Source organism: Thunnus maccoyii, chromosome 21, assembly GCF_910596095.1.
Source record: "Thunnus maccoyii chromosome 21, fThuMac1.1, whole genome shotgun sequence".
NCBI classification, from domain to species: Eukaryota; Metazoa; Chordata; class Actinopteri; order Scombriformes; family Scombridae; genus Thunnus; species Thunnus maccoyii.
The window spans coordinates 6,446,278-6,471,651 of record NC_056553.1 but is presented as its reverse complement, the minus strand read 5'-3'; the positions used below and the strand labels follow the sequence as shown (position 1 = coordinate 6,471,651).

At 39.0% G+C, this 25,374-nt stretch overlaps 4 protein-coding genes and 1 long non-coding RNA gene across 17 annotated transcripts in view; 2 read left to right on the top strand and 3 right to left on the bottom strand.

Annotated features, from left to right (window-relative positions):
- Positions 1 to 12,908, top strand: part of LOC121888433 (dipeptidyl aminopeptidase-like protein 6) — a 198,614-nt gene extending 185,706 nt beyond the window's left edge. For all 8 annotated transcript variants that reach the window (XM_042399931.1, XM_042399932.1, XM_042399933.1 and 5 more), the window contains 13 exons: positions 349 to 440; positions 1,787 to 1,834; positions 1,957 to 2,075; positions 3,826 to 3,897; positions 6,476 to 6,583; positions 6,940 to 7,009; positions 7,931 to 8,125; positions 8,849 to 8,903; positions 9,114 to 9,213; positions 9,986 to 10,044; positions 10,138 to 10,210; positions 10,331 to 10,404; positions 11,177 to 12,908. In XM_042399931.1, the coding sequence (XP_042255865.1) occupies positions 349 to 440; positions 1,787 to 1,834; positions 1,957 to 2,075; positions 3,826 to 3,897; positions 6,476 to 6,583; positions 6,940 to 7,009; positions 7,931 to 8,125; positions 8,849 to 8,903; positions 9,114 to 9,213; positions 9,986 to 10,044; positions 10,138 to 10,210; positions 10,331 to 10,404; positions 11,177 to 11,326 (1,215 nt within the window). In that variant the 3' untranslated portion in view covers positions 11,327 to 12,908. The remainder of the gene's footprint in view (positions 1 to 348; positions 441 to 1,786; positions 1,835 to 1,956; positions 2,076 to 3,825; positions 3,898 to 6,475; positions 6,584 to 6,939; positions 7,010 to 7,930; positions 8,126 to 8,848; positions 8,904 to 9,113; positions 9,214 to 9,985; positions 10,045 to 10,137; positions 10,211 to 10,330; positions 10,405 to 11,176) is intronic.
- Positions 12,909 to 13,642: 734 nt separating this feature from the next.
- Positions 13,643 to 17,556, bottom strand: ggh (gamma-glutamyl hydrolase (conjugase, folylpolygammaglutamyl hydrolase)). The gene is made up of 9 exons (XM_042399937.1): positions 17,329 to 17,556; positions 17,022 to 17,130; positions 16,842 to 16,892; positions 16,150 to 16,234; positions 15,934 to 16,072; positions 15,271 to 15,377; positions 14,986 to 15,076; positions 14,746 to 14,880; positions 13,643 to 14,652 (listed from the first exon to the last, which is right to left on the bottom strand). The coding sequence occupies exons 1-9, from the start codon at positions 17,453 to 17,455 to the stop codon at positions 14,534 to 14,536; spliced, it is 963 nt and encodes a 320-aa protein (XP_042255871.1). The 5' UTR covers positions 17,456 to 17,556; the 3' UTR covers positions 13,643 to 14,533.
- Positions 17,557 to 17,625: 69 nt separating this feature from the next.
- Positions 17,626 to 19,326, top strand: LOC121888436. Of its 2 annotated transcripts, none has more exons than XR_006093239.1 (3): positions 17,626 to 17,837; positions 18,494 to 18,635; positions 18,736 to 19,326. It is a non-coding gene; the product is annotated as an uncharacterized LOC121888436 (long non-coding RNA). The 2 variants fall into 2 exon arrangements; XR_006093238.1 differs by having other exon boundaries at positions 18,489 to 18,635.
- A 68-nt stretch (positions 19,327 to 19,394) lies between these two features.
- LOC121888435 (apolipoprotein D-like) lies at positions 19,395 to 21,085 on the bottom strand. The gene is made up of 6 exons (XM_042399938.1): positions 21,003 to 21,085; positions 20,603 to 20,742; positions 20,341 to 20,445; positions 20,039 to 20,160; positions 19,818 to 19,906; positions 19,395 to 19,633 (listed from the first exon to the last, which is right to left on the bottom strand). Exons 2-6 carry the CDS (start codon positions 20,615 to 20,617, stop codon positions 19,398 to 19,400), a joined length of 567 nt encoding a protein of 188 aa, XP_042255872.1. The 5' UTR covers positions 20,618 to 20,742; positions 21,003 to 21,085; the 3' UTR covers positions 19,395 to 19,397.
- Positions 21,086 to 21,125: 40 nt separating this feature from the next.
- Positions 21,126 to 25,374, bottom strand: part of LOC121888432 (collagen alpha-1(XVIII) chain-like) — a 70,192-nt gene continuing 65,943 nt past the window's right edge. For all 5 annotated transcript variants that reach the window (XM_042399925.1, XM_042399924.1, XM_042399926.1 and 2 more), the window contains 9 exons: positions 25,197 to 25,295; positions 24,959 to 25,112; positions 24,740 to 24,813; positions 24,390 to 24,518; positions 23,786 to 23,833; positions 23,575 to 23,637; positions 23,146 to 23,343; positions 22,916 to 23,031; positions 21,126 to 22,830 (listed from right to left, as the gene is read on the bottom strand). In XM_042399925.1, coding sequence (XP_042255859.1) covers positions 22,629 to 22,830; positions 22,916 to 23,031; positions 23,146 to 23,343; positions 23,575 to 23,637; positions 23,786 to 23,833; positions 24,390 to 24,518; positions 24,740 to 24,813; positions 24,959 to 25,112; positions 25,197 to 25,295 — 1,083 coding nt within the window. In that variant the 3' untranslated portion in view covers positions 21,126 to 22,628. The remainder of the gene's footprint in view (positions 22,831 to 22,915; positions 23,032 to 23,145; positions 23,344 to 23,574; positions 23,638 to 23,785; positions 23,834 to 24,389; positions 24,519 to 24,739; positions 24,814 to 24,958; positions 25,113 to 25,196; positions 25,296 to 25,374) is intronic.

Sequence of the window (25,374 nt, the reverse complement as noted above, 5' to 3'; positions counted from 1 at the left end):
CGCTCTCGATTTATGTTGGATTAGAACATTTTAATATATTTTTTATCACACATTTTTCAAGTAGTCATTACTTTCTTAATAAATATTCTTTATGATAGCCAGTGCCCTGAATGATAATTAATAGCGTGTTTTATGTTCTTGTCAGCAACAACGTTACAAGAATAAATGTCATATTTTTCATTTGAGAAATATTTTTTCAACTTCATTTAATCTTGGAAACGCAAACTTAGTATTGGGCGATAGCCTGTGTATTGACTTTAGAAAATGCAATCTTTTATGGTCTTATGAACTTGTCATTATATGTAAAATTACCACATTATTTTTCTGTTTATCTCTCTGCACACAAAGCCCAACACCAGTACAGACACGCTGCAGTCCATCACGTCTGGAGACTGGGATGTCACCCAAGTCCTGGCCTACAATGAGGACAGCCAGCTGATGTGAGCACCAACACACCACCCAAACTAACACCACCCCACTCACAGCAAAGAGCTGCAGTTAATCACACTTTTATAGTAGTTTTATGCAGGTCCACATTGTTTACTTACAAGCAAACAAAAGTCATATGGATGCAGCATTATCTTGTTGGACATTTATCAGGTTTTCTCAAGCTGTCTTCCTGTTACAGATTTTGCCTGCAGGGGCATCAAAGTTATCCCAGTATCTGTAACTTTAGCTAAACCCTTTTAAGGTAACACATGCAGAAAAAGCTAGCATGAGCAGCACACAGTTTGAACACTAAAGATTATTATTGGAATAATTTTGCATCAGAAAACATCTTGTCAACTTGTTTTTATTGTAAATCCTGTAAAATATGTTTTGGACATTACAAAATATCTGCTTTAACAAAATACTAATCTGCTACATGTGATGAGAAAAATGAAAAAAAAAAGTTAAAACTTAAAAGGAAGATGATGTACATGTGTTTACTGCTTCAGTAAAGCTTTTCTAAAAGAGAGAATGGGTTGGATGTTTCAGCACCATGGACAGAGACAGAGAGGGAGACGCTTCACACTTGAATGCAGAGGTTCTCTTTGTCTCTCTCCATGGTGCTGAAACTTTCATATAGAGTTTCAACACCATGAACAGATCACAGTGAAGCTGACTGTTACTGTCCAGCAGCCAAATGACCACTCATGTTTATCGTCAAGTTGCATAATCCTAATAAACTATGACTTGTGTATATTCTGAGACAGGATTTTGCGACAACTGCTTGTGTATTGTTGCAGGCTTCATGGTGTGTTACCTACCCATACAATCCCACACAATACACCAATCTGAATGTGCTCGGTATAAAAGAGCGCTGCGTCTCTGTTGCACCCATGAGGAATGTGACTCATCCCCATCACTCCCAGATAATTTCACACTCACACATCAGGCCACAAGGCAACTGTGATCAAACTGCGAGCTAACATGTACACACCTGCTCTCACACGCTCAAAGACATGCAGAAACTCTTTGTACCCGGCGCTGAAGTGGCTTCACAAACTCATACCCAAAAACCTCTTCCCTAAGGGTGTAAAATTTGGCCTACTTCTGTTCTAAAAGGATTCATCCCCTTTTTTTTGCTCCATCATTCATTTATGAAACATTTATTCTAGTGAGCAGCTGGGTCAGTGCATGTATGTTCCAGATGCTTTTTTCTATCCTGCAAGCTGAGTGGTGAACACAGCTCTGTTAAACTCATAAATATGACCAAACAAACTACTGTGATTTGTACTTTGCATATATACATTGCTGTTTTAACATTACATCCTTGTTTTTTTGTTTGTTTCATTCGTCATAGATACTTCTTGAGCACTGAAGATGGTCCGAAGCGAAGGCATCTGTACAGGTAATGTTTGTCCCAATGTTTTCTATACTGTATCAGCAGTTGACTTTTTGGGATTGAAATAGGTGTACAGTTTGCTTATTCGGATGAAAAATAAGTTAAATGTCTTTTTTTTGTTTCCATAGTGCGGACACATTTGGTTCATTCAACCGTCGCTGTCTGTCATGTGCCTTGTCTGACAGCTGTGGCTACATCAGCGGCTCTTTCAGCCAAAATATGAGCTACTTCTTGCTCAACTGCCAAGGTAACCACTTTATGTAGACACATGGGGGCTCTATTTCAATAGCACCGTCATAAAGTTCTTGTGTGCAAGGTCAGCAAACAGGGATATGTGCAAAAAAGGTTGGCTAAAGCAGAGCACACAAATCAGAAGGATGTGGTTATCCTCTCATCCAGTCACAATAGTTGTCTCATATCTTTTTAAGAGCCAAGTGAGCAGTTTTCCATTTTCAAGTGGGAAGATATTCAGAATAAACCTCAACACAATAATCACTCAATAATGTTTAGCTCAGAATAAACAGGAGTACTGACAATCTTGCCATGGTTGCATTACACATATATTTGTTATTATATTATTGTCTCAATTAATCAATTTGTTGTTTGGTCTATGAAATGTCAGAAATTAGTGAAAAAGTCCAAGGTGACGTCTTCAAATGTTGTTATGTCCCAACCAACAACACAAAAGATGTTTAGTTTAACAGAAGACTAAAGAAACCAGAAAATATTTACATTTGAGAAGCTGGAATCAGAGAATTTGGATATTTTTTCTCTAAAAATCACTCAAAACTATTAATCGATTATCAGAGTAGTTGGATTAATTTTCTGTTAATCAACTAATCATTGCATCTCTATTTGTTATGTCACTGCTTTTGATGTCTACTGTTTGAAGAGTTAATTTACTCTACTGTACTTAGCATTGTTCTGTAGTAGCTGCACATTTCTGTAAAGTCTGCATTAACTGGAGGAATCAAAGTGACATTGTGCTGAAAACAGCAGTTTCAAAGAGCTGACTTTTACCAGAAAGAAAGGTAAAACTCCCATCTTGCTGTGCCTCTCCATCCACCTCTTATCAATGTGCGGTATCTTGGACTTGAAAATACCAAATGGCCAAGCAAAGTACTTTTAAATATCAGGGAAATATTAAAATGTCATAGCATGGCCCATAGTATCAGAAAATTTCTGCGATTTAAGCCTGACTTGAAGCCCGATATCTTGAATATTTAATCACTGACCCAACAACTGTCTCAATCACCTACGGACCTTACTATGAACTCAATAAACTGAGATCAAACCTAACTGTCACCGCTGCCCCAGACATCACCGCTGTGCACTGATGGTCAGTGATCCTCTACCTCATACTTTTTTAATCCAGCTCTCTCCTCACAGCCTGCCTGCAAGAATTTATTCGATATATCATTACCACAAGAAGTGAGAGTGGGAAGAAGAAATGGGGGGAGTGAGCTGGAGGCTGCTGTATTTCTCAGCATACGCAAACCACATTGTTCCTGTACTGTGTTCCCAATTTGCTAAGTGCATCAATCACTTCATTTGCAGTCCCTCCTCCCCCCCCTTGTTTTGAGGTTTTAGGACTTAGCTTGAGGGACTTGTTTCTGTTTGTGGCCTAGATTTGGAAAAGCTATTCCAGCTATTGCATTACATAAATCGAATAAGCAAAGAATTGCCTCTTTGTCTGCCAGACAAAAGATCTGGGATGTCTCTCTCTGGATTTTACTTTTTTTTTTTTTTCTTATTGTGTGTCATCACTGGAAAACTCTTAGGTGTTAGTCTGCATTTGATGATGAATGCAGACTTTGCTGATGCCTAAACAGTCACAAAATATAGCAGTGCACAGTAGTTTATATAAAAAAAAAAAACCCTTCAACAGAGAAGTTGAAATTGTGCAGAAAGTTTCCCAGTCACTGGTGACTTTGAAATAAAAACAATACCTAATAGAACAGCGACACTTATTTTAAACTTTCTGATGTTTTCCTCAGGCCCGGACATCCCATTTGTATCCATTTACAAGACACAGAGAGACGGAGAAAGTGAGACACAAGACAGAGAGAGTGAGTATTACCACCATCTAATATATGCGCATCTACAAGACTCTAAATTACATTAAAAGATATTACAAGTAACCTTGTACACATAAGCATAATAAATGCACTGAAAATGACCTTGTCAAAATGGGGTAGCAGTGTTTCCACTGTTGCACACAATGACCACCTGACTCACTGTTTGTCTATGAGCCAAGTCCAGCATGATGGCGGTAATCACATTACTCTTCACAAAGGATGTGCTCATTAAATTATGACCTGCCCATTGGCAATATCAGCCTACTGTAATGTGATTACTGCACTGTGTGTGTGCGCCAGTCAGTGTCATCTTTTTACCAATATGACGGCCCCTCCCTGACCACGGCTGCATTAAAACAAGTCTGTAAATGCAGTGTGAGAGACCTCTTGACTTCCTCTCCTCTTTGTCCTCCCCTTGAGCCGGGCTGTGACAGCAGCAATTAAATTTTGTTACTGTGGCTTATGTTGATGTATTTAACCATTTAACAGTGTTATTGTAAGTGCAGTGATGTTTCCCAGATTTTTTTGGCCACCATTTAAAGGGAAACTTTAATTCACTCTTTTGCTGGCAAAAGTCCAATTTGCCTTAGACTAGAAACTACATTTCCTCATTTTCTGTAGTGGTGCTTTCAAGAACTGTCAAATGTGGGTCTCCCAAAACACTCCGCCTACAGTCTTACACCAGCAATAGGGAAAAGCAGACTCTAAAATATCATACGACTAAATACTTTAAAATATCAGCATATTTAGAAGAAAACTATAGTTTCATGATACAAGGCCGAATAACATGCGGTGGAGTCAGATAACAGTGTGGAGATGGAAGCTACCACCACCGGAGCTACGTAACAGCGGCAGCCGAAAGGCGCTGCAACCGGGGTAGCTTTGCAGCATTGACCAGTGACCAGTGGGGATCGTCAGAGAGAATGAAGACAGACTGAAAACTCCATGCTTCAACAAACAGTGACAGTGTTAAGTTAGCTGTAAGTTAAGTTTTGCAGCTGCATCCAGCTTGAGCACAATCAAAATAGATAAAAAATTGTCAAAAATAGGTAAAAGAAACAGTGTTTGGTTGCAGTCTTTCACCCCTTCATCTATCCCAACATCCCAAAACAAGTTCAAATGGAGACAGCAGAGGTGTTATGACAGCTGTGCAGCTCAACTGACTCCAGCGCGCCATTTGTTTTATGATCTTTGCATGCTGGTACGATATATCCAGACTCGATGAGGAAAAATGTTTTGTAAATGAAAATAAGCCTCAGTTAAGAGATATAACACTGCTCAGTCTTTGCTGACGGCTGCTCTGCTGGCTGTAAACACCTCAGTAGAGTCAGTCAGTCTGATTGGACGGGACGCACGCAAAGCATTCTGGTTGTTGTAGGGTTAGATTCCCTGTACCCTTAAGAGCTGTATGGGGAGTCTATAGCCTTTTTCTCAGTTTTCTCTAGTCATACGGCACCAATTTCAAAAATAATTGCACATTTCTACTACATAGGTGACCTAGTTTTATGAAATCATCATATTCACAGCGGTGTTCTTTCTTAGAGGCTTTTTCTACCTTAACAGGGCTAAAAATCCACTGAAATTAGCATGACTGACTCATAATATATATAAAATATGCTAAGTGCCAACATAAAAATTCAACCAGGATGCAATTATCACAAAATGTCTTGTTTAAACTTTTAAAATGACATCAGACTATGACATGAAATAACACTAATAAATTGTTTGCTACACTCACAGCAATAGACCGAGACATGGTCATATCAGAATTAGTCTTTACATTCAAACAGAAATGATTCTTGTGTACGGCTCCTGTCAGTAATCCAGGCAGAGTCCCTCTTCATCTCCTCCCTTTCAGAAGGTTTAATTGAAGTTTTCCTCTGGAAGCCTGACAGGTTTTATCTGAGTTTGTCAGAATGGCCGGTCCTGGTAGCCGTCTGTTGATTTCCCTCCTGGATGCTGCCTTTTGACCGCTTACACAAACCGTTCCCAACATACAATGTTTACTGATTCTTCTTTGACTACAGCAGTCATAGCAGCCAAGGATGATAAGTAAGTGCTGCGCAAACCAGCTATCGCTGTTAAGTACATCTGGTTTGCTTTTTTAGGACAACCTCTCGAGACATGAAGTTTGCCTTAAGAGAATCCAGGTCACAGTATCAGCAGCAGTCATGTCTCTTTTTTTTCATGCTGAAAGTTTGGGAGGATGAAAGGTTCTGATATTCTGTGGAGCTGTTTTATGTATTTTAGTGCACAGCTCCACACATATTCCCAAATGACCTAATTTAAATTAATAGATGAATATAATTTTGAAATATTTATTTTAAATCCAGTAATAATCATATTCAGTGTCAACGCAGTGCAGTCAGGTTTTAATTTCCAGATTTTTCAAGTGAACAGGGGAATATGAGAATGCCAAATTTAATTTTCTTTACACCTGCCAGAAGCTTTTTTTTTGCCATAATTGGGTTGCCAGAGATCACAAGAATAATTTTCACAGATAAATGTTCATACATGAAGACTCTCTAAATGGTAAACTGATCATCGGTCGATCATTTGCTGTCTACAGGTATTGCAGAAGTATATAAACTGGAGAGCAATGAGAACCTGAGGCTGACCCTGGACTCTATGCAGATGCCCATTGTGGAGTACAAGGAGATCAACATGGATGACTACAGTATGTTTCACAGTCACGATAACAGACACACAATGTACAGTAATTGGTTGACAGATGGAGAAATTTGGATCTGGAAATTTCCAAAACCCTAAAATCAAATGCAGTGCTTTACAGTATGCTAAACTATAATGTTTTAATTACAGTATAATATCAATTTAGCTTCCTTTATCACACTTCATCATCATTTTCTACCACTCAAATATGTTCTTTATAGAGCAGCACTTCCATTAAATGAAGTACATACAGTATATAAATTTTTGGTAATGAATAATGACTGTAAATATATTCAGATAAAAATATACATCATAGTTTGTCTGAACCTAAAACAGCATTCATGCCAGTTGTTTGCGTTACAGCCTTATCGATGCAGATCCTCAAACCCGCCGGCTTCATGGACACATCACACTACCCGCTGCTCCTGCTTGTGTATGTATGAGCACACTTTTTCCACACACTCACACAAAGGAAAAAGTTTTGAGTCGGTTAGAAGTGTCAACCTGTATCCACGCTTTCCTTTGAGTAATATGAGGATGAAGTTTTAATCAGACATATTAATCTAACACAGAGACACGCTGCTTTGTCCTCTACTCTAGCTGGGTAATAATTATGCTGCGAATGAGGAAACTTATCCTCTCCACCCCCATCCTTTCATTAGCATTCCCTTTCCTCAAGCCTGTGACTTATCTTTTACTCTAATCTAGGCTTTGCAGAATCTGGCCCATAATGCTCTGCCTGCACATTTTAGGAAAACTAAAAAAAAAAACACAATTTCCTGTATGCACATTTTCCAATCCTACGAAAGTGATCATGACAGCTTATCTATGAACATTATGCCTTTAGTCTTAGTTGGAATACAGTTAATTTTTCAACTTAAGTGTTTTATTCAGAGGCCTGTCCCTCTTTCTCTTTGCTTCTTCCTTATACTGCAGTTTAAGCGCAACAGTAGTTTAAGTCTTAACATTATCAGTAAGATCCATAAAAGCACCAAAGATTTTGAATGACAAGACATTAAACACACTGCAATACTAAAAAAAATGTTAAATTGAACTGTTTTTTAATGATATGTCTGCTGTATGTTCAGATTTCCTTCATCCTCCAAATTAGCCTGCATATTATAGCTCACTGCCAGACATGCCCATAGAAAATTACACACACACACACAAAAACAATCAAAAATATCATTGAAAAGCAATTTTCAGCGAGGGGATGATTTTCTGTGCCCACAGAGTCCCAGACAGACACATTAAACTCATAATATATAGAAATCTATTTCACTGATGTTATGAAAAAGCGTTATATTGAGTTTGGAAGCCTTATTGTTCTGCTGTGGTTGTTGTATGTTTGCAGCGATGGGACACCTGGTGGCCAGATGGTGTCGGAGCAGTTTCACATGGACTGGGCCACGGTGCTGGTCAGCAGCTTCGGCGCCATCGTGGTGCGATGCGATGGACGAGGCAGCGGCTTCCACGGCACCAACCTCCTGCACAGGATCCAGAAGAAGCTGGGCGTGTTCGAGGAACAGGATCAGAAGGATGCAATCAAGTATGTGCAGCGGGACACTCAATGAGAAATTAAAAATATATATATGTAGCTTCTTACTGCAAACCAAAAGTCACTCTTGAGTCCCTTCGATGTGTTTTGAACCCTTTCTCCAAATGCTTTTGGGACATTAAAAGGGTTACTTATCTCTAGACATTTGAACTTTCTGGAAAGCCAATAAAATTAAGTACATTTTTATTTAAATGTTAATAGGATGATAGATTAATCAGACTGTATCCTGGCTTATTAAACAGTATCTGTGTTTACATACTGTACATTCCAACAGAAAAACACTCAATCAGGATGCAAATTAGCAAATATTTTTTAATTCTCGTTCAAACAAGTGGCTTAAGCCTCTCAAAACCCATTCAACAAATGAAAAATATGCCATGCAGACACTCTCATTACTATACAGAATGTCTGTACTCTTCACAAGCAAGCTCACCCACATGGTAATTAGTAGTTTCTGGGTGAATAAATATGGAGGGTCATTGAGGTGGTTCGACGTTTAATAACTGTAGGAGTAATAAAATAGTTTCTTCAGCATTAAAACGATAACAGCGGCATCTGAGCTGTTGTGTGTTTTTACCCCTTCTGTGGAAGTGGTGGTAGTAGTGGGATTTCTTGTAAATACTGCTATAATGTAACAAACACCTTGCTTCAGTCTATACAAAAGTTAAAATGGAAAATATCTACCTAACCGTAAGCAATGTTTATCTTTTGCAGTATGATTCTGAAAGAGCCCTACATTGACAAAACCAGAGTTGGAGCTTTTGGAAAGGTAAGAATAGTCTCAGTCCTTCGCTGAAAGAATCATGTATGTCTTTGTTAACATCCAAACTGGGCTATTTTATTCTAGGAGTGTCTGCTCAGGAACCTGACAGGTCGCAGCGAGTCCAAAAATCACCCTCAATAGACCACTCTATGCTCCTGTGTCAACACCGGATGTTCAGTTACTAAAATAAAACATCATGCTTTTATTGTATCTCAGGTGTACGGCGGCTATGTGACCAGTTTGTTGCTCAGTGGGGAGGAATCTCCTGTAAAATGTGGTGCTGTCCTCTCACCCATCACCGACTTTGAATTATATGGTAAGGCTTGTTTGTGCCTGCAGTAAATTCTTAAATCTGTTTACATGAATATAAAAAAGCTATAGACTCTGCTGTACAGTAGGTAGAAAACAAAGAATAGTCTCTGCATAATCATTAAGGCTCCACCGTGTTGTCAGAAAGTAATAAAATGGGAAAAAAGAAAGAAATCTAGCACCTTTACCTCTATAGCTATTTCAGCGTCTACATATATGTACAATATGTATGTGAGAAAGCGAGATGAGCTTGTTCACGTTATCGGTGCGATGGCGCAGATGCAGCCAGACCCCAATCATAACAGTTCCAGACAAAGTTAACTACACCAGCCTCACCTCGGCTACCGAAGGAATAAAAATGTGTGAAATGTAGGATTGTGTATACCAGGACAGTGAAAGAGAGAGAGGCAGCTGTAGCTGTAGGCGCACTGAGTCAGGAAACTGCAAATTAAGGAGGAGCCGGGCGTCGCGGTGTGACTGATTTCTCATCTGTTTGATTTCTCTCGCTTTGCCAGAGGGGGTGGGAGACACGCCATGACACTGTATAAGTTCAGAATTGCAAATGAAGACGGTGCGCAACAGCTTCGAGACTAAAGCATATGTAGAAGGGTGAATATATTCGAATATGGAGGAAAAAACTTGGAAAGAAATATGGAAAAATCCTCCATGACTCAAAACATCCATACAAGCAGATATAAATTACATATCAGTCTTGTTATTAATATGATTTTATTTTGACGTCGAGACAAGTATGAATTGAAACCCTCTTTCCTCTCCAGCCTCTGCTTTTTCAGAGAGATATCTCGGACTTCCCAAACCTGATCCAAGGGCATACACAGTAAGATCTGATTGCATTTGTTACGTTTCAAATTCCAGCTGTGATAGTTATTGCAGTATCCACTTGATTTATTGTAATTGAATTTCTCCTCAGATGGCAAATTTAGCACACAGAGCGTCTCAGTTCATGGACAAGAAATTTCTTATTATCCATCCAACAGCTGATGGTAGGAAAATCATTTTTGATGCATTACAAATAAAAAAAGTTCTGTTTTTTAAATCTTACATGAAGATAACAGACATCCAATAGCTGATATTTTGGCATCTGTTTCATTCTCTTTTCCCAGAAAAAGTCCATTTCCAACATACAGCGAAATTCATCGCCCAGCTTATCAATGAAAGGGCCAACTACACCTTACAGGTACGTGGTTTTACATTCACTCCTATGTACAACCTGCTGCTGGTGATCCATTTTCACTGCTCGTCTTTCTCTTCCTGGTTCAGTTATTCTCCAACCTTTGGGAGCTCTGTGATCTCAGTGGGATACCACAGCAGGCAGAGGATTAGCCCACACAATGCCTTTATTTCCCATAATGAGATTATCAGACCTTCTTGGGCATCCTGTATTAACACTAGGACTAATCCAATTAACATACAATACACTGCAGCTGAATGTTCATTGTAGTTTATTACTGACCGATAGACAGGTTACTGTGCACACGTGCCTTAACCTGGTTTCTCGAGTAGCCTCTAATACATTTTAGGTCAACACATGTCAACACATGTCCTCATTAAGTTCAAACACTGAAAATTTAAGCCTCACTTACTGCTTAGTTGATCAACAGAAGAAGAAAAAAATGCATTTCCTGTTTTTCAGCACTGAAAATGTCATCTATTTGGTTTTGGACTGCTGGTCAGACAAAACAAGACTTCAACTCAGGCACCTCTGGTGACTTGCAACTCTTTTCTGAGGCAAACAACATATTTTGCATCCAGCTTCTTTATGCTATGACACTGAGAAAACATCTAGAGATCTTGTGTGGAGTGAGACCTCAACAGTGATTTTTCTCACTCGTTGACAGCCTCCTATTAATGAAATCTAGCCATTTCTGCAAGAAATGAACCTGTATCCCCTTCGATTATGGCTAAAGCTGCATCTCACTAATGTTCACACCTTATTTTTCGTGTCTCAGATCTACCCAGATGAAGGCCACTTCATTCACAGCGAAGCAACAAGGCAGCACCTCAGCCAGTCCCTGGTGAACTTCTTCGAGGAATGCTTCAGGCTACCTGAAAGAGTGTTTGAGGAGACACTGGAAGAAGAGAGTGAAGACGAGGGTTAGCTTGGCCTCGTTGGGCCCCCCCAAGTCCTTCCTGCCCATCCATCCGACCAACCGCCACTCCGTCCACATGCCCCAAGCACAACACTGGTGTCCAGTCGTCCACGATATGCAACTGTCATTTGTTCTTGCTCCATTTGTTTTGGTTCGACTCACTGCATTTGGACTCCCCGTGTCCGCATGCTGAACCCTGAGACTGCCTTTCCAGCAGACGACAGATCGACTCCTTTGCCCATCCTCATTCCTCATCTTCTGCTCCGAGTTCCGATCCAAAAGGCCCTCTAGAGAGCCAACAAAGACTGATGACCTGACATGATGTTTTGGAATATACTGATTGATTTAACAGGAAGCTGTCTCCCGTACAGCAGGATGGACCAGCTCCTCAACAGCAGTGGAGAGAAAGCATCAGCTCTCACACAGACTATCAAGCTGTAAGGAGAAGGAACACCTTATAGCACATAACTCGTGGGCTTGTATATTAATGAAAATCAGACGCCTGATGAAAAACACTGGTCGGCAGTGTTCATAAGGGGTGTCTGGAATTGTGTGGATACAGGAAATGTTACTATTTTTAAAGTTGTGAAGAACTTTTCATGTTGGACTGTGGTTGTGTCGATTGTTCTTACAGTATGTAAAATAGCACACAAACATTCACTCGGCTATTACGTATACATTTTTCCTTTGGTACATATGTTCGCCCTGATGTTGGTTTCATCTCGTTGCCTCGTTTTATGTATTTCAGTGATGCTGACAGAATTCTCCAACTGGCAAAATGTTTGGAAGACGTAAGAAAAATTGCCATGGGTTTGTTATTGTCCTTTTGAGACAAGTTTTATCGTGACGCTTCAGTTTTATCACGTCCTTCAAGAAAAAACAAAACAAAAGCATTAACTTGTTTTAGTCACCTTACTGCCTTACTTTGTCAGAAAAAACATCCTGCTGCGGGACTGCATTTATACACTTCAACAAGGCTATCCAACTCTATAAATATCAAGCTGCAGCTAGAAGCTGATTAGTTTAACTTAGCATAAAATCTGTCCAAATTTAAGAAAATCTGCCTTCCACCACCTCTAAAATTATCACGTTATGTGTCGTTTGTTTAATACTTTCAAAAAAAAAGTGGAGAAAAAAAAAGACAAGTGGTGCTTTCACAGAGGGATGTGTGCTGGAATTTCTGGACGTCAGATTTTCTTGCCTTTGAACAGAGCCAGGGTAGCTGTCCCCCCCCCTCCGCTTCTAGTCTGCACACTAAGCTAAGCTAATGGCCAACTCCCAGCAACAAAGCATATAGGCATACTTCCTAAATCTCAAACTATTCCTTAAAATCTATAGCTTGAAACATCTTATACATCTTTCTAGCACAAGTAAAAAAAAATTTAAAAAAAGATATTTTCAAAAGTTAACACTTGATTTGGAAACTGTGAATGGTTTTTAAAAAATTCACTGAAAAAAAACTACTTTGGAAGTTCCAGCCCCTGCCCCCTTGTATAACCAATGACATCATTACACCAAGCTAAAATGTACAGAATCTGCATGCATAATTGTTTAAAAGACATTATTGAATGGTAAGTAAAGAAAATTTATACCCAGAGTCAAGACAGGAGTGTTCGTTGTTAGTGCTGTGTCACTTACTCTCGGCATAAATCAGTAAATATATCGTACAAGGGTGAAGGCAAGAGGCCATTGGGATTAGAGTTGTACCCCGAGAAATTATACGATCGTATATAAAGGGGGGAAAATGATGTTAAGAGTCATATCATACGAAACGAAGAATTCTCGAGGCACAAGTGTAATTTTCCATTTTATTTTTTTTTTTTCTTTTTAATTTGAATGACCATTTGTGTTACGTTTCAGTGCATGTTAAGAGGTTATTTGCAGCACTATCCCTGATAGCTCAGTTCCACATGGTAATTTTGACATCTTGAATGTTTCCTTACTGGATTGCATAAATTACATTTCCAGTAGTATTGTGATTGAGATCCCAGTCTCGTCAGCTTGATGTGTAAATGTTATTCAAATATCATTTTATTCTAAAGAAAAAAAACAAAAAACAAAACAATATTACCTGAGTGTTATTTGTGCATAAAGCATTTTGGAAGTTACATTTGACTACTCATTTCTGTTCTCCTGTTGCTGTCCTTGAATTGAAAGTGGACTTTATAAATGCCAATGGCAACATCAAACTTTCTTGCCGGCGGTTGAGGACTTTTTCCAAGATGCTCAACTTTGTTATCCAAAGCATAGAAAGAGACTGATGGCAGATTGTGGCATGAAGGTAAATGTTAGAATAAAAAAAATAGATATTTTATCAGCCTTCAATGTTTTTGGTCATTTGTTTTATTGCTCTCATACATTTTAAAGCTGTATTGATGGGATTTTTTTTTTTGGCAAGCATACAGACTTACAGTATTATCACAGTAGAAACATATTAAACACTAGCAAACCATTCCCTATAGCACATACAGATAAACATCAGTGTTCGTTAGGAGTCTTTGGAACGTTTCTAGTGAAGTCCAACTCTCTTTTTTTTTTTTGATGTTCTGGCTCTAGTCTGAGCTGCTAAATGCTTCTCTATGTTCACAAGCTAGGTGCCGACTGTTTGAGGTTCGGTGCTGAGCGGGTAGTTGGATTATCAGAGCTTTTTCACTGAAATACATTCACATAAAACCAAACAATGAGCTAAAAAATTACAAAATGCTCCATGCAACTGAGGGGAACTTCTTCTTCTCTGTGGGTTCATCACAACGAGCAACCACTTACATTACACACAGTAATTTGATCCATTGTTGATAAAAAAAAATATTGATTTGCATAGATTTAAGAAATTCTGCAAATTAATGTTGATTATTGTACATTTAATCAAAATGCAGACAATAAATATCCATATAAAACCAGGCGAAATGCCATAAAATATCACTATCTGCAGTGTCTGCAATGGCATTAAATGTATCATCTAAACCAAGCTACAGCATCCATAAAGCATGATCTTTTTTTTTTTTTTTTTAAATCCTGCACTGCATTAAAATGTGTGCTGAATGTTACAATCTATTCTATTTCCAGTTTACTTCTTGTCCGAATGCATTTTCAACAGATGGAGAGAGCAGCAAAATGCAAAATCAAACGAGTCAAATAATCTGCAAACATTCGTAAGTCACGTGACTGAAACAGCCAATCAGCAGTTGAAAAGGAAGAGCACTGTACAAACAGGCTTCAGAAAAAATACATTTGCTCAAAGGCACTCTTGATCCCGGTGTAAACAGGGCTGTAGTTGTATATCAGCGCTTTGCCCTCTCCCTCCTCTGTTTCAAATCTGTGAAAGTTCTTTCTGGCTGTAGGGAGAGAAAACAATGGCAGATTTACAGGTCACAAAGATCTGGACCATGTAGCTACTGACTAGAAATAGAGTTTGCTGTGTTTCTTACCTTCACTGACAAAGAATTCAGCCATATAGAAAGTGGTTTTGATTGCTGATGGGGAGTGTGGAATATAAGGCCTTGTCCATTCAAATGCATTTTTCTCTGGATGCCACTGTGTCCCGTAAATCGGATAATCATACGCTGCCAAGAGATAAGAGAAGAGGAAGCACTCATTAAAACAGATCCCTACAGTATTATATTGCTGTAAACTTTTACCAATACCAAGTGAAGATGATTTATAGCTACCTTCCACTGTTGACACAAACTCTATTTTTCCATCTGTATTTGTGGAGAGAACTTTGTAAAACATCTTCAGTTCCTCATTTGTGTTAAAAGTCTGAAAGAAATAAAAAAAAAATAGTTTCAGTGCACCTTTGCTGTCTATGTTTACATAAACTTATTGTCATTTCTTAATGTATCTTTGCACTTTAGAGTCTGTGGCTCTTACTCTAAACCCTTTGCTACACGATATTGGTTATGTTGGTGGGTGAAACTACAGTATTCTCATCACAGCTTCAGTGAATGACGTACCTCCACTGCCATACTCCACTTATGAGAGTTTTCTGTCAGCGGCTCAGAAGCCAGAGCTTCCATAAGTTCAGCTGGGAAGCCTTTAAACAGCCTGCTTTCTTTGGTTTCTGGAAATGAGTCAAAGCATTATGGTCATTAATAAAAACAAATTAGTTGAGTGGCAATAAGATCTGTAAATCTGTTGTAGATATATTCAGTTTAAATGCATCTGGATATTCTTGCTTGATATTACAAGATGTTTAAAGCAGCTAATGAAAAGGAGGTCCACTGTTTTATGTGCTGCTACAACCTTGACATGAAAACAGATTTTAGGAGACTTGTTATTTTTAAAGATGCAAAAATGTGTCTTTTTTTACTATGCTATTTCCACATCTTCACTACAGTTGCCAATGTATTTGTTATGTTTAGATAACTCTAAGATCATGGATACTGACAGAAAGACTGAAGGAAATTAGGGTTAGCTTATGGTTACTTTTAGGTATCTTAAACAAAAGATTATAAAACTTTTCCCCAACAATGAACACTCCACTCGTTGTAGACAGCTCTTCAAAAGTTGTGACTTGAACCTGAATTGTCAGAGCTCATCCATACATTGCTGTTTAAATGTGATGATTTCCATCAAGATAAGAAAACATGAGTATATTCATTAAGAGGAATGCATACCATTAGTGAAGTTCAGAGGCAATGCAACACTGGTGGTATTGGTACGTGTGAGTAGCGTCTTTCCACTCGTCAAATAGGTCAGCTGTTCAAATCCAAGACAGGTGCCCCACACAGGAAAATAGTCACCTTTCTGGTTTGCCTGAAACACAATATACAGCATGCAGCGTAATCTGTAATCAGCACAGAAAAGCTTGTTTGTGTGGTTTACACTTTTACCTCAATAGCAAGATCATAAAAGATCTTTGCAGCCCTTGCATAACCAGATGAGATAATACTGACACCTCCGCCAGGGTAAAGGATTCTGTTAACAAAACACAAGAATGAAGTCTCCATTAGCAAAGAAACAAAGAGGTCATGACCAAAACACATACAGATTGGACAAAATAACAGGAAACTCTACAACATACTATCAATTTAGGTAGTTAGGTAGAGTCTTGTCCATCTTTAAATAGCCTAATGTTGCCTTAAAAATAGCAGGATACAAAATATGACTGTCATACCACTATTATTGGTGGTGCACATCACAAATTGCAGATTATAACATAATTTATGTTTCACTTGAGATTCACTGGTGATTTACTGTAGTTGCAGCCGGTGCATTAGTCATAAATCACGCCATATTATGTAAGATTGCAATGGTGAAATACATGTCCACTGAGTTGACCTCATGCTCATGCATGAGAATGAACATTGTGGACTTCTTCAAACAACTGCAGTGCTATGACGGCATCTTAAAGTTTCTGTTACTTTGTCCACACCTGTACATGAAACTCGTCATCCACATAATCAATATCATCAGAGGACAGTTATAAATGATCACATTAATATATCACATCATATAAGCTACAGCATACAGAGGCTTACGGCTTAACTGGTTACTTCAGCAGACTATATTGTACCACATTTACCCATTAATGGAGTTGAAGAGTGTCTTATATTCCTCCAGTGTCTGGTTAATCCTGCAGAAACGAGAAAGGGGAAGATTTAGGTTTCAGTTAAACTGTTTTTAAACGGTGTGGGTATTGTAAAAAGTTCTTATCACCTGAAGGAATGACAGTTATGAAGTTGGTTAGACAATAACAACTCACAGAACAGGGACAACCCTCGCTCCTGCTGACTCCAGGTACTTGACATATGAGGCAGCTATATAAGATGTTTGATGCGGTTTAGGTGAATAGACTTCTTGAGTCAGTACGCCTTTTTGGAGAAAAACACAACCAGTTTAAAATGTCTACCGTGATTTTATTGGCTTGACAGTTATGTTCGACTGTCAAGAAAGAACTTTAACATAAAAAAACTAAAACACCTCTTAAATCCTTGAATATAAAGCTAATAAAGACTTCAGGTAAGTTAGCTTAACTTCATGTTGACACACCATGTCAATAATAAACTTACCAATAATAGGTCTGTCGTTTTTCTTGGCTGAAGAATAAAACGGTAGACACGAAAGGGAAACGCAAAACAATAAGAAGAGGATTTTTCTAAAGGCAAAACATACTGTTGTACGGCTGAGTATCGCCATTCTGCCGCCGGCTGTGTTTTTGTGTTGTTGTTCACAACACTTCCGGTCCAACGTCTTCAGAACAACGACGTGTGGCTGGTGTTGTTCGGCTGCTGCCTGTAGACCAGGGGGCGTGGCGCGAGCCTCCTGTTAAACGCTCGGATGTAATTCCCCCTCCGACCACAGCGTGGGTTACAATGGCAGAGTGGCGCTGTTCGCCTTTCTGCTCGTTGACTCAGCGGGAACTGAAGACTGCAGAAGCAGTGATTTAAAGTTTCGCTGAAAACTTTAGCCGAAATATGAGATATTGGTGACTTTTTTATGTTTGTGGTGAATGAGACTCACAAGACCTTTCTTTGCTCGAGCTTTTATTCATTCGCTCGCCTTCAGTAAGCGATGAACGGTGAGAGAGTGTTATTTCCTGTTGCTCTGATTTTTTTTTCATAGTCATCTGTGGTCGTAATATAACGTATAACGTTACGTAACGTATATAACGTAACGTCAAACAATAACAATAACAATAACGTATTTGTGACTGACAGTAAACCACTGTAGCATTATTGTCTCTGCTGTAGTCAGGCAGATAGGCTGACTCAGATAAACAAAGCGACGCCAGGCTTTGTCAGATAAACAGACACGCGTGTGCACGATGTAACTCAGTAACTAAATGATAATGATAACGCAGTAATATTTAACGTGTGAGTTATATAAATGGCTTGTGTGGGAATTCTGCACCTTGTTATCTGAGCTGTCAGAAATTGATATAGAAACTTTCCAGACTGATATTAACACAAAACAGTGTTAGTTTGTTTTTCCTTTTTTTTTTTGGAATAACGTTAGATGTGCACATAGGGCTGGGCAATATATTATATCATATTAGATTTCTCTGCAGGCTCAGTAAATCCAGATTTCTTTAGTTCTGCCTTTCTCTGTCTGAAATCAGTGCAGGTCAGGTCCATTCTATGAGGCAGCATGTGGAGCAGCAGGACTGATAGATGTGTCTGTGAATGTATTAATGTATTGTATATCTGTGATTATATGTTGTCTCGGTAAGGGCAGAGTCACAGACAGCAGGATGAAGTAGCTGCAACTGGAGCAACAGAAACAGACAACATCATCACCTCTGACCCTCAGCAGTGGCCTTCACTCAGGCCTCTAATCCTCCAGGTCTGATGGCTCCAGGATGAGAATGGCACACTGGGTGAGGACATAGTTTCAGTTCAGCATCATGCTTTATTCACAGCTGATCTGTGCTGATGAGTGCCAGTAATCTCACTGGGTTCTGCATATTTTCTTTACAGTCACTAGACACCCAGCCTGATCTGAATTGAAAGGTTCTGTGATCACAACAAATGGATACGCCTATAACCCAGTGACATCATCAGGAGATCTGGATCAATGGACCTGATGCTGCTTGTTAAGTAAATATGTGCTTGTGTTTATTTCATAGTGCAATGTTTGTTTGTTTGTTTTTTTAGCTTGGTAAAAGCTCCTGTGTCTCCATGAACTGGTCTCATTTTCAGGTATATATATACAAATAATTTAAAACATAATTAAAACATCAATTACTTTATTGTTTTGTGAGATAATGCAAATTGTCAACTTATATTCAGGGCTAAAATTTTTCTATGAAAAACATGATCTCACTTGTTTTTAATACTGTATTAAAATCTGCCAAACACCACTTTATCTTACATGTGCATTAAAACAAACACTAATGAGACCATGAGAAGTCACAAAAATCCTCATTATGAGCAGTAAACAGAATGTCCCTAATGATGTTATAATGTTTAACATCAAAACAATAAATGATGACACATGTTGATCCAGTGAATCATTGATTTTGTTGAGCTCCATATCCAACAATAAACAAACAGTATTATGCCATCTCATTGGTGTTTACGCCACAGTTCGAAACAGATAATCAGCATTTTGTTGCCCTTTTCACTTTGCTGACCTTATCTCAGGTCATGATGTCACAGCCGCTCTGGTTGGTGACTGTAAGGCGGTTAATGTTTACACCAGCAGCAGCCAGCTTATCATGTAACTGGATAATTACGGCATCAGTCAGCACGCGAGTGCGAGCCAGGATCCACGCAAAGTCAACGTGAAGAAGGCCAAAATAGTCAGAACAAGAGTAGACCAGAGCGTATGACTGGTAGTCTGTGGAGAGTACCCAGTAGGGAGCATCTGGAACACCTGGATACAGATACATAAAAAAATAAAAAAACATATGCTATATTATATTGTGATAGTAAAGTGTACTAGCTTGATTTTCACACTTTATACTGCTATACACTTCTAATTAACTCCAGAATATAGGAAATTTAAATAGCCTAGTCACTACACCTTTCTAAAGGATGTGTCCAGATTATAATATTACCTTTAAAGAAGCTGACACTCAGAATTGCAGGTTGAGATGAGTCTTTCACTTTGGCAGTTCCCTCAATGGAACTTATCTTCCCATTAGACCTGCATAGAGAAAAGGAGAAAAGGACAACTAATGTAAAAATGGGATTTCACTTGAATAGTAAGAGAAATGCAAATCCATCCATATATTCCTGTGTTTCTGAGTGGCATTCATTGGGGCAGTTAAATCCTTACAGCAGCTCTGCATTGCGGACATTGACCGTCCCATCAGTGAGAAGACTGTATGTAGCTTGGTTACATTTTCCTTTTTCAAACGCAGCTGGGAGCCTCTCTATTTCATACCATGTACCCATATACTAGAGGAAAAGGAGAACAAAGGTTGTTAATGAACCTGTTGGTGCGGCAGCATCTCCTTCAGTAAGAGATTAAACATCTACCTGTCTACCTTGGTAACAGTGCACACATGACCAGTGTCAACAAAATACATGCTACATGCCAAAAAAATCATCAGAATGGACATTCCCTCAATATTTTACCTTTGTGACGTTAAAGTCCTCTTGAACAGATGGCCTGGGGCAAACACCAAGATGGAAAGACTGACCGTCAGCTGCCGCAGCAGCCAGATACAGCACAAACAACACCTTCACACCAAAGTTAGAACAGTTAATGTGGTTAAACTGGGTCCAGTCTTTCGGTTAAAACCAAAATAAGAGCCCAATGCCAGTGGATTGATACACATTATGACCAAGATGATTTTGCAAATTACAAATGTCATTAAATGAAAAATCCTCACAGTACCTGGAATGCCTTCATGTCTCAGTGACCTTATGATTGTGTTCACTCTCACTCTTCACAACTCTGTCATGTACTCTTATCTATTCAGTGCAAACTGAGCACTGATTGGTTTGTTGGATGTTTTTTTTCTTTCAATGCGAGACCTTTGGAAGTAAAATGTGTTTGAAGAGTTATAGTTGGATCCTGTTTACAAAACCTTTAACCTTCAGTACCAAGTTAAGAATACAGTAGAATACATACAATACAATGACTCACAATAGGTGTAGTACAGTACAATTCTACTAGTACTGCTGCTGCTAAGTTGGCTACAGTACTAGTAGAGGTGCAACTATGATTTCTGACAAAGAAGAAGAGTGCATTGTATAAAAGTGATTCTGTGGCTCTGCTGGATAGATTTTCTTACTTTTTTTTAACAGTCCATCATGACTCCGACAATGTTACAGAAGTTCAATGCTTAATCGGTGCAGTATTTTTTCAGGTGAGAGGTATTTCTGTTGTACTGCGCTGAAAATGAAACAAAGACGGGTTATGAAAAGAGAAAACTTTATTCAACAAAGCACCAATATTTATACAAAACATGTGCTCTCACTTTTGCCCTTGGAATTTTTTTTTTTCTACATTTTTTCAACACAAAAATGTATTTCTTGTTTGAATGGCATTTCTCTACTAGATGGAATTTAATTCAGACTGTTGTCAACATTCTCCAGAAATCTCTGAATTTAATAAAAAAAAAAAAACTGTACAAAAAAAGATAGAAAAAGAGGCAAAAAGTGAAAAGAAACAGTCATTTGACAAACAACAAACGATAAATTACATTCTTAAATTTATTCATCTGATTTCATGTTATGTGCTGTGACGGTATAAATAAATCAATGAATTTAAATTAAATAGCCTATTGAGACAAAGAGCTGCTAAGAAGTGAGTTCACCGTCGGAAAAAAAAAATACAACACAAACACCGCGTTCAAGGATGAAAATGTTGAACTAGAAAATATTTTTTTAAAAAATGAAGTACAGTGCATCAAAAATTACTTTGGTGGCAACACTGGTTGTCTGGTGGAGGGAAAATTGTGGAAACAATGTTCTGGCCCTTAAAAGTTTGAGTAAACTTCTGAAATTTTCAAAACTCTTAAAAATAAATCTCCATGACAACCTGTAAACAAAACAGTGAAAGTAGCCCTTTATGCATCACAAATGTCTTTGGAAATTTGTAAAAACTGCCACATTTCCTGTGGCCATTGTGTCCTCGGTCTCTACTTTCAGTCTAATAAACAACAAAGACACATTTAACACATCTGGGTGACAATTTGGGGACGCCGCCATAAATACAACACACGTTATTATGCTTGTTTCTTGTAAAGTGGCACACGTGTGTCACTGCAGTTGCAGTTTAGCCCACTTCTCTCAAATAAAGGTTAAAGGTGCTGCGTATACGTATTTTAACATTGATAAATCATTACCACATTTACTTTGAGACATTAGCATTATTGCCACAAATAAATATGACTATTGCTAAGAACACTGGCAGCCTCCATCAGCCTCCATGCTGCATTTTATATTATGTGCCACCAAGTTGGAATCAATGGGAAACCTTCTTTATTGCTTTACATTGCAAAGGGAAATTCAAAGGGTTGTGAATCTGCTTTGCAAGCAACCCACAACATTATCCCAGTTCCACAGTGTAGCATCGACTTCATGTTAGCTGACCTTAGATATTGGCTGTTGTCAAGAGTTTGTTACTGCCTCTTTACCATCTTCTCACTCTTCAGAAAGAACACAGATCAGAAGAGCGAGGAGGGAGACAAGTAGTAACATCCTCTTTGCGAAAGAAAGCAACAGGGTGTCAAAATGTGGTCTTGTGTTTTTAAAACCACAAAATGCTACACGTAGCACCAATGGAGACGTCCTTTTCTAAAAGCGTGGAATTTCCATATCAAAAGACACTCAATTTTCATCCCCGAGTGTTTAATATTTAAGGTGGCTGGGAGGGGCTCCATGGTAGAGTGGTATTGGGAGGGGGGGGGGGGGATTTAAAGGGTTTTGTGGGTCTCGATGCAAAGGACAATGTACTGGTTGGAACAACTCCTCGTCTGCTGGCCCAGAAGCAGACCTGAGGTCAGGCTCGATGACTGACCCATGACAGACATGTGGTTCGCCCGCCACGTCTCGCAATGTTTGTCCACCACTCTAAGACCCCTGCTGCTGGAGCCATGCCAGATGCTCTTCTGAGGCCTGTCAGATGGAGGATAAAAAAATGTCAACATGGCTAACAGACACAAAGAAACAAACAAGTAGGGAGTAAATCAAGTTGACTAACCAGAAGGGATCAGCTAAAACATCCCGGCCGTCAAAGGAGTAGATGGGTATCCTGGCACCGATTGGCCCCCCGTCGCCGCTGAAAATTGAACGCCAATTCCTAAACATCACGTCTCCCTGAAAGGAGATATCAAGGGTTAGGCACAGTAAGAAATCTTCTGTCTGTGGAGGATTCATGCATGATAAAATAACGTGATTATTTCACAGCAAAAAAAAAAAAAGTAGACTCACCCTAAGGTTTGTAATTGGCAAAGTATCCCTGAAACCAGGAAAGACCACATGGACCAGGTCTTGCCTGTGGGAAGAAACGAAGGCACGGTAGTTTGGAGCCAAGCCCATCGCCTTGGCCTGCTCATAACACATCCGGTCAGCGGTGTCGAGCCCCATCATGTCCCCTGAGTGGGGCTGGTTCAAGGCCACCAGGTTGAGCTGGAGGGAGAGGAGGCAAAAGATCAGTTAGTGGTATCGTCTACTTTGAACATTAAATTTGTCAGAAAGCAATTTATAGACGTGACAACGAAATGCATCATTGAGAGATAACAAATAAACTTCTTTATATATTAAACCTAACTAAACTGAATTTGTTTACTATGGAGTCAAATCATGTACGTCATCTAAAATAATATAATGAATGCTGCTTAGAGTCTGATTATCACTCACCCTTTCTTTAACTGATTGTACTCGTTCCATTGTGTTTCCTCTTATCTGATATGCAACTCGAGGCTAAAAGAATAGTTGAACAGAGGTGTGAATATAATATACCATAACATTTACACATTTAATTACATTAAATAGTTAGTAGTAGTAATAATGGTCATTAAATAAGTCATTAAGTCATAGTCTTAAAGTAATAAAAATAAGAATTACGTACCTCATCTTGTGGTATAATGTTATTGGAGAGGTAGATCAGACTGCCAAGCTGTGGAGACAAATAGAAAAATCAAGACTGTAGATACCACATGTGTTATTTGTGCTCATGTCGTCGTTAAACTACAAAAAACCTGATTTTTATCAGTCAAAATCATTTCATGAAAACCCTTGAAACACTGTTGTACATTGATTGAACAGTCATTATCTTCAGGAACAGAGAGACCGTTTGGCTTTTCGCTAAAATGATTTCAGTGACTGATATTGGAGTGCTGATGCAACGCCAGCGAATAAATCACAAACGTCACACTACATGAACCAGCAGCACTTGTTCCTCAGTGCTTGCTGTTGAAGTACATATTTTTAATGCCAATGTAATTTTTAATTAGAATTGGATTTTGGCAAGTTTAAAAATCAAATCATGAAACTATCTCAATGCTTCGCTGACTATGAAAACTTCCAAGTAACAAACAAAAGCAATTAAACTGCTGTTACACCATTTTATTTGCCACATCTGTAAAGCTTTGACCTACATGTATGAGAGTCTTTTCATATGGGATTTCCCAACCTAAACATACGACACCAGTGTACCTGTATACAGTCTGTACCTGTATCTCTTTCCATCCCTGGGAAACCTTAAGGAAGAGACTTCCTGTCGCTGTGACGTACGTCAGAGTTCCCTCTGCATCCCTGGCGGTCTGCTGCATCATACTCTCACGGGTAGAAAATGTTTTCAGCTGAAAAACAATTACAAGATAATCAAGAAAAACTAAATATCACTGAAAACTTTTGACTTTTCTACAGTTTTGTTTTTACAGAAATGGTGTCTGTTGAAGAATGATTCCCCAAATGCAGTTTGTGTTCTAAAGCTAAATATAATCCTCACCAGTTTATGGCATACTGTTGTAATATGTTCGTGTATAAATCCTATACGGCCAGCAGAATTCAGTGAACTTACAGATGCTGAGCTACCCAAAGTTCCAGGAGGTCCAGGAGGTCCAGGTGGTCCAGGGGGGCCAGCGATGGTCACAGCTGCCATAACAAAATCATCAAACAAAATTCATATCTGTTCATTAAAAGCTGTTGTTTCTGCCTTAATATATTAATATATTTTGAGCCCCTATTATATGAAATTAAGCTGTAAGGATATGACAGAAATACAACTGACGAGTTGTACCTGAGCCATATCTTGGGAGTGACCCTGGGAGTCCTGGAGGCCCTGGTGGCCCAGGAGGGCCAACAGGACCTGGTCTGCCATAACCTGGGATTCCTGGTGAGCCTGGCACTCCAGCGTGGCCTTGAAGGCCAACTACCGACTCTCCTTTGGGTCCCTGAAACATGTCAGAAAGAAGTTGCTGAATCAAGTTTTTGTCACAAAGATGACATGTCCGTGTATCCATGGAACGTTGACTCACCACAGGTCCTGGTCTCCCAGGGATACCTGGTCGCCCGGGTAACCCAGCCTCCCCCTTGTCTCCCTTCTCTCCTTTGATGCCTTGTTCACCTCTCTCCCCCTGAGATTACAATGCACAGGCAAGTCAAACACACAACACACACATAAAACTTGAGTGTCATGGCACATAAAGTCAGCAT